This window comes from Lactuca sativa, chromosome 9 (genome assembly GCF_002870075.4).
Source record: "Lactuca sativa cultivar Salinas chromosome 9, Lsat_Salinas_v11, whole genome shotgun sequence".
In the NCBI taxonomy this organism is placed as follows: Eukaryota; Viridiplantae; Streptophyta; class Magnoliopsida; order Asterales; family Asteraceae; genus Lactuca; species Lactuca sativa.
The window spans coordinates 47,338,827-47,351,426 of NC_056631.2; the positions used below are offsets into that span (position 1 = coordinate 47,338,827).

The 12,600-nt window shown below is 35.9% G+C and overlaps 1 protein-coding gene across 2 annotated transcripts; it reads left to right on the forward strand.

Annotated features, from left to right (window-relative positions):
* Positions 1-10,608: 10,608 nt before the first annotated feature.
* Positions 10,609-12,335, forward strand: LOC111919520 (ethylene-responsive transcription factor ABR1). 2 transcript variants are annotated; one of them, XM_023915073.3, is made up of 3 exons: positions 10,609-10,805; positions 10,887-11,310; positions 11,390-12,335. In XM_023915073.3, the coding sequence occupies exons 1-3, from the start codon at positions 10,770-10,772 to the stop codon at positions 12,127-12,129; spliced, it is 1,200 nt and encodes a 399-aa protein (XP_023770841.1). In that variant the 5' UTR covers positions 10,609-10,769; the 3' UTR covers positions 12,130-12,335. The 2 variants fall into 2 exon arrangements, with proteins under 2 accessions (XP_023770841.1, XP_023770840.1); XM_023915072.3 differs by having other exon boundaries at positions 10,609-11,310.
* Positions 12,336-12,600: the final 265 nt, after the last annotated feature.

The window sequence follows — 12,600 nt, forward strand, 5'->3', positions numbered from 1 at the left end:
ACATCAAGGATGGGAAGATAAAGCCCACCTTCGTAGGTATTTATACTACTCAATCTAATAACTCATCACATGCTATGTCTTGGGTCCTCGATACAGGATGTGGTTTTCACATTTATTCTGATTTACAGGGTCTAAGAAAAAGTAGGGATGTGGAGCATGTGAAGATAAACTTGATCATGGGGAATAGGAAAGTGTCGCATGTCACCAAGATTGGAGTTTACTCGTTAGTGCTTAGTAGTGGGTTAGGTCTAGATTTGAATAATTGTTGCTATTCATCAGAAATGACACGAAACATTATTTCTTTTCATGGTTTGTATAAACAAGGTTTTAGATTTTCGTTTAATAATGAAAATGGTTCTATTAATGCTTTCTTTAATGATACTTTCTATTTTGAAGCATTGCCTTGTAATGTAATATATGAAATTGTGATGGTTGTAGACAACTTAGGAAATGATGTGTTGCATATCGATTCTTCCAATGGTTTGGAAAAAGCATGCTTGTGGCATTGTCGTCTTGTACATGTCAACAAGAAACGCATAGCCCAACTCCAAAAGGATGGAGTGTTGGAGTCATTCGACCCTAGGGACGATGACACATGCGAGTCTTGTTTACTTGGAAAGATGACTAAGTCACCCTTCACTGTCACTTGTGAAAGGGGTGAGGGTTTATTGGATCTCATACATGCTGGTGTATGTGGGATACAGGGGATGCAAATCGCTTCTACGTGACTTTCACCGATGATTATAGCAGATATGGGTACATCTACTTGATCAAGCACAAGTTAGAAACCTTTGAAAAGTTCAAAGAGTTTAAGAAAGAAGTGGAGAATCAGCTGGCCAGGAAAATTAAGATGCTCCGATCCGATCGAGGAGATGAGTACCTTAGTATTGAATTCCACGACTACCTCAAGGAATGCAGAATTGTTTCAAAATTGACGCCACCTAGGACACCGCAGTTTAATGGTGTAGCTGAGCGGCGCAATTAAACCTTGTTGGACATGGTTCGTTCCATGATGAATCGGGCTTCGTTACCTATCTCATTTTGGGGGTATGCCTTAGAGACTGTCGCCCATATCCTTAATATAGTCCCAAGTAAGAAGGTTGCCAAAACACCTCACGAGATGTGGACAGGGAAAGCTCCCTTGTTGGCACATATCAAGGTTTGGTGTTGCGAGGCTTTCATAAGACGAAAGACTCACGACAAGCTCGAGCCTCGTAGTGAGCAATGTATTTTCATCGGCTATCCGCAGAAGTCCTTTGGATATCTCTTCTATAGACCGAGTGACAATGTTGTCTTCGTTGCGAGGAGAGGCGTTTTCTAAGAGCGAGAACTCATATGCCAAGAGGATAGTGAGAGGCAAATTGATCTTGAAGAGATTCAAGAATCAAGCGATGAAGGAACTTCTAACACCGATGCTCAACCTGAGGAGGAAAGTCCTGTTGAACCGATTTACGAATCCTTACCTCTTAGACGTTCCAGTAGAGTTAGCGTTCCACCCGTATTATATGGTTTCCATATAACTGCTGAGGATGATACATTTATTAGTGATAGTACACTAATAAATTTGGATGAACCTAAAAACTACAAGGAAGACATGGCAGGCCCGAAGTCTGCTAAATGGAAAGAGGCTATGGACATCGAGATTCAGTACATGTATGAAAATCAAGACTGAAACTCGGTTGACAATGTGCCAGGTCGTAAGACGGTCAGGTGCAAATGGATCCTCAAGAAGAAGACCGACATGGATGGGAAAGTACACACGTATAAGGCGCGATTGGTTGCAAAGGGCTTTACTCAAACTCCCAGAGTTGACTATGATGAGACCTTCTCACCAGTTGAGAAGATTAAATCTATAAGGGTTATGCTAGCCATACCTGCGTTTCATGACTATGAAATATGACAGATGGATGTCAAAACTGCTTTCCTTAATGGGAAGTTGGCTGAAGATGTTTACATGAGTTAGCTAGAGGGTTTTACCAATGCAGAGCACCCTAATAGAGTGTGTAAGCTTGAGAAATCAATTTATGGATTACAACAAGCGTCTCACAAATGGAATCTTTGTTTCGATGAGAAAGTCAAAGAGTTTGGCTTTTTAAGAAGCGAAGATGAGTCTTGTGGATATGTCAAATCCAGTGGGAGTATAGTTAGCTTTCTCGTATTGTATGTGGATGACATACTACTTATTGGAAATGACGTCCCAACCTTGCACGAGGTTAAGTCCTGGCTTAGGAAGTGCTTCGCTATGATGGACCGCAGAGAAGCTGCTTATATTCTTGGGATAAGGATACTGAGAAATGGGAGTAAAAGACTAATATGACTTAGTCAAAGTACTTACTTGGATAAAGTTTTAAAACGTTTTAGCATGGAAAATTCCAAGAAGGGGGAGTTACCAATCCAAAGCAATACCAAGTTGAGTATGACTCAAAACCCAAGTACCGATGCCGAGATAGCAGAGATGAGCATATTACCTTATGCTTCCACAGTTGGCTCAATCATGTATGCTATGACATGTACTCGCCCCGATGTGGCCTTCGCTTTAAGCATGGTCATCAGATATCAAGGGAACCCTGGTAGAGCACACTAGACCGCAAAGAAGAATATTCTCAAGTACCTTCGGAGGACTAAGGAATGGTTTCTTTTCCTCAGTGGGAGTGATGACTTGAGAGTGCGAGGGTATAGTGACGCTAGTTTTCAGACTGACCGGGATTATTTCCGCTTGCAGTCAGGCTGGGTCTTTACCCTGAATGGAGGAGCAGTGACTTGGAAAAGTTTCAAGCAGGAGACCGTAGCTGATGCAACATGCGAATCAGAGTACATAGCAGCGGGCAACGCGTCAAAGGAGGCAATATGGCTAAAAATCTTCATCGGAGACCTTGGAGTTGTACCGGCCATAAAGGAGCCTATAGAGATTTTCTGCGATAACGAAGGTGCGGTTGCCTTAACCAAGGAACCGAGGGATCATAGAAGATCCAGACATACAACAGGAAATATCATTTCATTAGACATCGAGTTGAAGAGAGACTCGTGGTAAAGAGGGTATCGTCAGAAGAGAACCCAACAGATCCCCTTACGAAGGGACTGAGTAGGGTTAAGCACTTGCAGCACGCTAGGAGCATTGGGCTGAAGGACGATATTAGTTTTAGTGATTAGATAGTCTTAGAAACTTGTAATAGATAAATTATAATTGACATTTTGATGATGAAATAAAGGTGTATTATTTATAAGTAATATTACTGTCTTATGTCAATTATTTACTATTGTTTCACTTTGCATGTTTTGACTTCCTAAATAATAAGATTATTTAAACTATCCACAATCGATCATACGTTGGAAGTAAGTATGAAAGAAGACTGTCATGAATTGGCTTGTAGATTGTCTAAGCGTTTAGACATAACAAAAGTTTGATGCAACGTTCATGAGTACTTATGAAATATGATTTGAGTATTGGATTAAACCCGCACTCACATGAATCACTTCATGGAATTTAATCATGAGTGATTGTGAGATGATAATATCATATAGTCTTTAAACCTAGATATATGAGTTGTTGTTTACGAGTTGGTTGTGCATTGATAATGTGTAAACGCATAAGTAACTTGATGTTATAAAACGTATTGTTGTGTACGATTTGATGAGTAAATAGTACATGCATATAAGTCGAAGTTTATTTGTTCCATTTATCCTATGAGGTTAAAAGCGATATCTTGGGCCCCTCAATGTTTTGGTTTGACTTATGTGTCGGGCCCGGCCAGGACTAAATTGATGTGTTCAATTAAGTTCTATGTCATACAAATCAGAGATTGAGAAACAAACTGTTGGACAATAAGTATGACTATGTTACATGTAATTGTCCACACGATATCTTGAGAACGGAGGACTATACGATCCCTTATCTAAAGGACGTGTCAGAGTTCGACAACGGCTTTTGAGAGTTACGATTGCTAATCGGATTTTGAAGTCGTACTTGCATTTATAGTTATTAGACTTATCCAAGTGGGAGAATGTTGGATTAGGTGTCTAAGCCTATAACTATATTTGGTATGTACTTGAACCGGTTGTAGCATGGTCCTTTTGGGTTGCCTTCACCATAACAACTTGACTGGATGAATAATGGAGAAAGAGGTTATTATGGTTTATTAATATATTATATGAATAATATATTAAAGGAGAATTCTTATGGGAGCCCATAAGGATTTCGTCCAAGGGCTAGGTTTTGGAAGATTCTTGTGGGCTGCTTGGAGCCTAAGCAACCGGATAAGGTCTTTGACTGAAACCCTAATTCTTCAGCTATATAAGGACACCCTTGGCATCCAATTTTTGGCTAGCACAACCCTAGAAGGATTTAAGAGCTGAAAATTACCTCTCCTCTCTCTAAGATTCTCCAACTGTTTTGGTGTTTGTGATTCATTAGAGGCATAACATTTGAGGTGCTAGGTTCTCAAAAGCTCATGGATCTTCAAGCTACAATCAAAGGTATTATCTTAACTCTTCATTAGATGTAGATTTCGATTTTTTTGTATGCTAGTTTAGGGTTTGAGAGCTTTGGATGATTATTGCATGTAAAAATAGAAAACCTAGATCCAAAGCTTTAGAGTTTGCATGTGCATAATAGGATTGATGGTTTTCTCATAACCCAACAGTATAGTAGGCTTGTGTATGGATCTAGGTTGAGGGTTGTGTTAGAGCCTCACTGCCTGCTCTTGTTTAATGAAGGCCTTGGGGTTCGAAGCATGACCCGAACACCTGATCGTGATTCAGTTGGATGCGGGTTCGACTCAAGATGTTTGGGGTTGAGATGGTATATGTGTGGTAACCATGGATGGTTAGATGTGTTGTAAGTCTGCGATAGAACCGTAGCATTCACCAGTTTGAGGTAGACTATCGTTGAGGGGAGCATGAGTATAAAAGAGGATCAGTTCATGCCTTAGGAAAGACAAACATGATTGTCGGAGAGCATTTCTTTGTTTTAGGAGGAGGACCATTAAGGTACGCGACGAGGTTAGTCCTGTGTAGCTCTAGTTGGGGTGGAACCAGTGGGCATGGCTCGTTCAATGATATAGACTGGGTGAGACCCGTGGGCGAGGCCCATGTATTTATGGCAATACAGGTGAGACCTGGTAGAGACCGTTTGGATTGAAGTTTTGGATCATTGTTTTAGTAGAATTTTATGTGGTTAGGGAGTGACATAGTATGGTGTATAGGCTTGGTTAGCCTTCTGTTGGACTCTCAGGAACCTGGTGGCTGGACCAGGTGTGAGACTGATGGTCTCAGCGGTGGATTGGGGACTTTTATATCCCAGTGTAGTGAATGGATGTAATGAATCAGAAGGTTTCGAGTGAAATGCAAGTGTAAATCCTCGGATCCCAAGTTATGATTTATGCATTGAGTTGGCTTTTGGTCGAGACTCACATTGGGAGTCGTAAGTATGGTTATGCAAGATCTTTTCTTCAGCAGGATATGGATTTAGAATTATGTATGTCAGGTTTTTAGTTGGAAGATTCAGGGTCAGAAGGATGTTTTTAATTCCGATAATAGAGAAAGACTCTTGTATTGTGTTTCTGGTTGGTTCCACCTGTATGGAGGTTAAGCAAATGATGGGACTTCGAAATCTTAACAATATCGTGTTGGAGCGATGGTTATGGGATCAATGTTTTGTTCAGCACTAAAAAGTTTTGTTTGTAGCGTTGTTTTCCAACACGTCCCTTCCACACATCCATTTGCAAAAATCTCCACGAACGGACTTCCGTCTACACTATTTTCAATTTCAGATACAATTTGAGCATCCATAGTCGCTCTCCCCTCCAACTGTGGGTTCGTACTAGTGTACATTAGTTAGCCCGTTATTGTATAGTCCAATGTTCTATTATCTTGAGTTGTAATTTATCTGTTAATGAAATCATTCAAACTAATTGTAGGTATGTAGCCTAATAACTTTTCTTGTTTTATAGGTTCAGGTGAGGACACTACATTGTAGACATAAGTTTGTCGTGAGCATGTGGCACTTTCGGCTCACTTTCCTGTTCTATTTGAGTTGGAGAAATGCAAATATGCCATCATTTCATAGAGAGTCTCTTGCAACGATTTTGTTGGCAACAACAAAAAAACCTCCTAGCACTCATACTTTGTGAGCAGAGCTCACTCAGTTGCAGTTGTTGATAAGTTCCTTTAATTCCTTCCCTTCCAGTGATATGTGGAAATTCAGTTATGCCATGATGGCTGATTTCGTATTAATATTCTTTGAAACATGATTAATAGTTTGGTTTTTTTTTTTTTTTTTTTTTTTTTAAATTATCAGTCAGCTAAAATTATGGTATAGGTGAAGATTGTTCCTCAAAAAGTTTTGGTGTTCATTTAGAGAGCCTGTATGGACCATATCCCCACTTTCACAATTCTGTACCAAAGAGGTGTAAATGTCGGTTCAACAATTTGTAGTTTGCAACAATGTTGTGGGATCAACTTGACCATCTTTTAGTTGGATGTTCCTTCCCTCAAGAAACTTTGAAATGGTTATTCAAGTGGTGTGATATTGTTCATCATAGATTCTCTGTGATGGTGGAATTCATCAACTTTGCCGCTTGTTGGGGTCATTGCCCAAATATATATATATATATATATATATATATATATATATATATATATATATATATATATATATATATATATATATATATATATATATATATATATATATATATATATATATATATATATATATATATATAAAGTTTCTTTTAGCCCTAAACCCTCTAGTAAAATCTAACCAATTCAAAAAAAAAAAAAAAAAACTTGTTTTTCATATAGTTTGACGTATGTGGCAACAATTTTCGCAATTAATTGTGGAGGCTTGCATTTGTGGTTTCCCAACGCTCTCATAATTTTATCGCTCAACAATTTCCTACTAACGATTTGAATGTAAAATCAATTTATTGGCATTTTGCATCTCTCATATAAACATGTTTCATATGAAATATTCATAATTATTTAGGTTCATTATATATATATATATATATATATATATATATATATATATATATATATATATATATATATATATATATATATATATATATATATATATATATATATATATATATACTAGTTTATAACCCGTGGGCACCACGGTTACAAAATAAATTAAATTTTTATAGTAAAAATTCATAAATTATTTATCAGTTATTTAAAATAAATCATTAATTATGAGATATATCAAAATTTTAAAGTTATTATAATTTTAAATTTAAGTTATAATTAGAAAAAATAAATTTAAATTTTGAAGTGTTGCCTAATATATCTCTTTGACATGTGGCATGATATTAATGAATAGTTATATTAGAGTGACACATGTCAAATGGAGATTAAAACTATTCATTTATTAGAATTAGAATACGGATATATATATATATATATATATATATATATATATATATATAGGGGAGAGTTCAATTGAGAAAAAAAAGGTTGAGAATGGGGAATCATTCTCAGCCACTCATTTATTTTTGCCGCAAAAGCCTCCGTCGTACCAGCGAAAATGGGAAAATAATAGACATGTGTTTTCCAACAAAACATATTTCCTTAGAATATGCTAATCATTACCTTAATATATACAAAAACATAGTCTTTTTCGTTTTTTTTTTTAATTTTTAAGAAGCTAATTTTATCGAAAAATTATTTTAAATATACCAAAATTCATGATTTTTTATTCTCTACAAATAGACATCCATATTGATATAGTTTTAAAATAAAATAAATTTTTTTTTATATTTTCAGCTATCGTTATTCATACGTGAATAAAAATGAATCAAGTTTTTTCTACATTACATTTGTTATTCACTTATGAATAAAAACTATGATTAATTTTTTTTTTTTACATTTTAAGTATCATTCATATATGAATATAGCATATACTAAACATAGTATATTCATATTTAAATATTAGACGATTTATTCACCTTGTGAATATTACATAGTATATTCACTTGTGAATATTAGATGATATATTCACTTATGAATATTAGATAATATTTTCATATCTGAATATTACAAAGTATTACATGGTATATCACATGTGAATAATACATAATATATTCACTTGTGAATATTAGATGATATATTCACCTATGAATATTATACAGTATATTCACATATGAATATTACAATGTGTTTTCACAAATATATATCATTTTTATATGTTATTCACATATGAATAACATCTAGACTTGCATATTCGTTTTTTTGTTTAAATAATCATATACTGATTCAAGCGAGAAAACATATGAATATATGAATATAACGTGATAATTTAGTTTATGCATTTCATCAAACAGTTGGAGTGTATACAAGTTAACTATTTTAAAAATGTTAAAAACATCAAGTTATAAATTCCAAATCATCATATACTTCCGATTTCAACTTCAGATGCGACGCCTATGTCTGATCGATTTCTCATTTTGTTTTTGATTTCCGAAAATCAGATTGGAAACCTGTGAGTATCGATTCTGAGTCCTTCAATGTCGACTGTGACTGTGAGTCAAGAACTCTGATTCTAATTTCATGAACAGCGAAGAAATTCCGATTCCAACTGATTTCGTTTGCGAATCTGGGAAATTCCAGTTCCAAACTTTAACAAATCGATGAAATTGATGAATTTGGGTTGCGAATTTGTCTTGGACGACGAACCTCCCATCTACGAATATTGATGATTGATTAACACTGGATGACATTGATGATGGTTTAGTTGAAGAAATTTGGATGATTGTTGAAGGTTGGAGGAGAAATTTTGAGGATGAACGAACTGTTATCGAAATCTCTATAGTTACGTATTTGACATTGAAGGTTATTAACATATTTACAAGTTTGCCACCGTGTCTTTTTATGCTTATATAAATGAGTGGCTGAGAAGGATTCCCCCATTCTCAACCTTTTTTATTTTCTCAATTGAACCCACCTATATATATATATATATATATATATATATATATATATATATATATATATATATATATATAATTTGCGAAAACGCGAAAATAAGAAAAACATATGATATTGTGTCACTTCAACATTATATTTTGGAAAATAATTCATCCAAACTTTGAAATACATGATGACAATCGATGATCGATGATAAATTGTTTCATATTAACAAAATATGATTTTTAACATTTTTATTATGAAAACATGAATTTAAAAATAATTAAGAACGTGAAAAAAATATAATTATCAAATCTTCTTTAAATCTATATTACCAAAACACCATCCAATGTAAATTTACTATCTTTAATTTATTGCTTATAAATTTATTTTTTTATAATACATGTGTTTGATTTTCATAAGATAAAATATGTTTTCGCGTTTTCGCGGGATATTTATATTTTCGCATGAACCTATATATATATATATATATATATATATATATATATATATATATATATATATATATATATATATATATATAAACCATTAGCGGATAAAACTTTAAATGTTCAACTACAGTGAAGTCAAATATTATAAATTTGTTACTACAAAATAAATGTTATGTTTGACCAAATAAAAAAAGAAAACAAAATAAATGAATATCTAATATTTAAAGAAAATTACACTTTTGGTCCCCATATTATACACAAATCTGCAAGGTTAGTCTTGATGTTGGAAACTTTGACGCCGGCTATCTTCATTGTTGACAAATCCAACCGTTTTGTTAACTATCACATCTTCATTGTTGGCAAATGTATCAGTTTTTTTTAACTATCACGTTACCAGCTTATACCATGTTGTTAAGTATGTATGAATAATTAAAATGCCCTACTTTGTTTTTTGTTTTTTTTCTTTCTAGAATTATTATTATTATTAAATTATCTAATGGGTACCATCAATATACAACCACTGCCAATCCGCCATATACCACCATATACAACCACCACATGCAATCACCCCATCATTTTCCATTTCCCTATTAATACCATTACCACCATCATATCTTACCAACACTACTACACACCATCATATCTGTCCAACACTACAATCCACCATCGGTTTCCGACCAAGCCCGCCACCCCTAATTGCTCATAGTTCTTAGCATTAGGCATGAGAGATATAGTAGATCTAGTGGGTTCCAACAATGCAAGAAAGATAGAGATCTGGTGGTGATGTGGCCATCGTTACGGAAAAGTAGAGGATGCAATGGTTGGTGGATATGTCATTATCGTGTAGATCTGGTAAGGATGAAGCATATATGGTGAGGTGGGCATGGTGATGATGTGGTGGTAACTGGAAGTGGAGTTGTGGGTGAGGCCGACGCCACAGGAGAGGAGTGAAACACCGACGATGACGTTGTAGGAGACCGAAGATGCGGAAGGAAGGATCATTGTTGATGGATTTGTCTTTGGCCAACCATAAGGATCAATGGGGTCAAATTTACAAATCCAAGACTAAATCGGCATACTCTTGTATACTACATGGACCAAAACTGTAATTAATTCTTGTAAATAATTATAAAATCCTAAGAACTCTTCCGAAGAAAGGAACTATCACAATAAAGAGCCTTTAATGTCGGTAGAAGATAAAATAATACCTGGAGAATAAAACCCCACGAGGGAGAACCCAATTCAGAGATGAACTCCACAAACCGGCCATATTTTTCTTAAATCTAATGATATACCAAGTCAAATGCCGTACGGTGTGAACAAATATTCTTCATCTGATTCACGAACCCAGAGATTTTGTTACTGTAGCAATGACGGCTCTGCAAAATTTCTTATAAAGTCATTTCTTTGATGTTAACCCCAAAAAGTTTCTTTCAATCGTCTCAGGTTAATTCGATCTTGATTTTTGTCCTATACCCATCTCCGGTTCTTTTTATTTTCTTGTGTTATTTCATGTTGGTTATAAAGGTGGCGAACCCAAGAGATTCCGGTGATTTTTTCAGTTCTCATCCTGAGAAAAAGAACGATGAATTAGAAGGAGGAGGAGGAGCTCCTCCACCACCGTCACCGCGTTTGCAGCTTCTACCGGGGATGTTCACATCGGAGTTTAGTCATTCACAGGAGATGTCTGCTATGGTGGCGGCTTTAACTCATGTCGTTTCTGGACAGACGTCTGGCAGTGCTGGTGTCGGTGTCGGTGCTGGTGTTTCTCCGACGTCGTTTTATGGCGGCGCTGCAGCTTTGGCTGCTGGTGTTTTCTCTACGGATTCACCGTCGTCGGCTTATTCCTCTTCTAGTTCCGGTTCGTTTGCTGGGAATAAGAGAGTTCGTGAACAAGACGAAACTACTGTCAATCAAATTTCAGAGCAACATCATCGAAGATTTAATGAAGGTTCTATTACATTCTGAGAATTCATTCATCGATGATATCTAATATTTTGGATTTACTCACTAATTGAGTCATTGTACAGGTAGAGAAGAAGAAATTCCATCTGCCATTATCACCACCACCACCACAACTACTACGGCGGTGAACACCGGAATACAACATAACCCGACAACAGAAGCAAATCAAAACGAAGTCGCCGGAGAGAGGAGGAGGAAGTATAGAGGTGTCCGGCAACGGCCATGGGGAAAATGGGCGGCGGAGATAAGGGATCCACAAAAGGCAGCAAGGGTCTGGTTAGGTACATTTGATACGGCGGAGGCGGCCGCCAGAGCCTACGACGAGGCTGCCCTTAGATTCCGAGGAAATAAAGCAAAACTCAATTTTCCTGAAAACGTCACGCAGCTACCGCCTCAACAGTTCCAGCCAACCACCACCACCACCACCATCCGCCAACAACCGCCATCACCACCACCGTTGCAGCCGCTGTACTTCCGACCCCAACTTCAACAGTATCAACTACCTGATGCAGATTACTGGCAATACTCACAACTTCTACAAAGCCCAATGAATTCTCATCTCCAGCAACCATATGAAACAAATTTGTTACAGCAAATCATGTTTAATGCTTCAACAATGTCGTCTTTAAATTCACAACCATTCATCTCTAATTCGTCTTCATCGGCAGATATTGATCCCCAGTTTTTCCCAAACCAGCGGTTGCACTATGATTACCAGCAGAATATGGACGGCAGTACAGATTTTCAAGCGGCGCCACCGTCATCATGGCCTTGTTCTGGTCAATTCCCACCTCCTAATCCTTAAATTTCAATGTCATGTGACGACAGCTTTTGCTCATGCAAGTACCATTCAAATTGTGTATCACAATTTGGATTTTTTTTTTTTTTTTAATACTTGTAAATGGAAATTAAAGAGATATGATTTAAACAAAGCATGAGACTATGAGGGTTTTGATGTTTATCTAACAAATTGAAACATGGCCATCTCCGCCTTCGACCTTCATTTCCCCACCTTTCTCTTGTCGTTTGTACTTTTGTTTATTTATTTATAATTTAATTTTTGGTGAATTGCTTAAAACCAAAACACATTTTTTACTAATTTTCCCAAAAACCAAATGTTTTTTACAAACCAAAACAAACACGGACAAAGAGGGGCGTATCTACCTTATGTGAACGTGAAGGTGGGTCTAGGACATATATATATATATATATATATATATATATATATATATATATATATATATATATATATATATATATATATATATATATATAT

Coding starts and splice junctions, on each gene's coding strand:
- LOC111919520 (XM_023915072.3), top strand. CDS start 10,770: ATGTTAACCCCAAAAAGTTTCTTTCAATCGTCTCAGGTTAATTCGATC. Junction 11,311..11,389: donor TCATCGAAGATTTAATGAAG/GTTCTATTACAT, acceptor GTCATTGTACAG/GTAGAGAAGAAGAAATTCCA.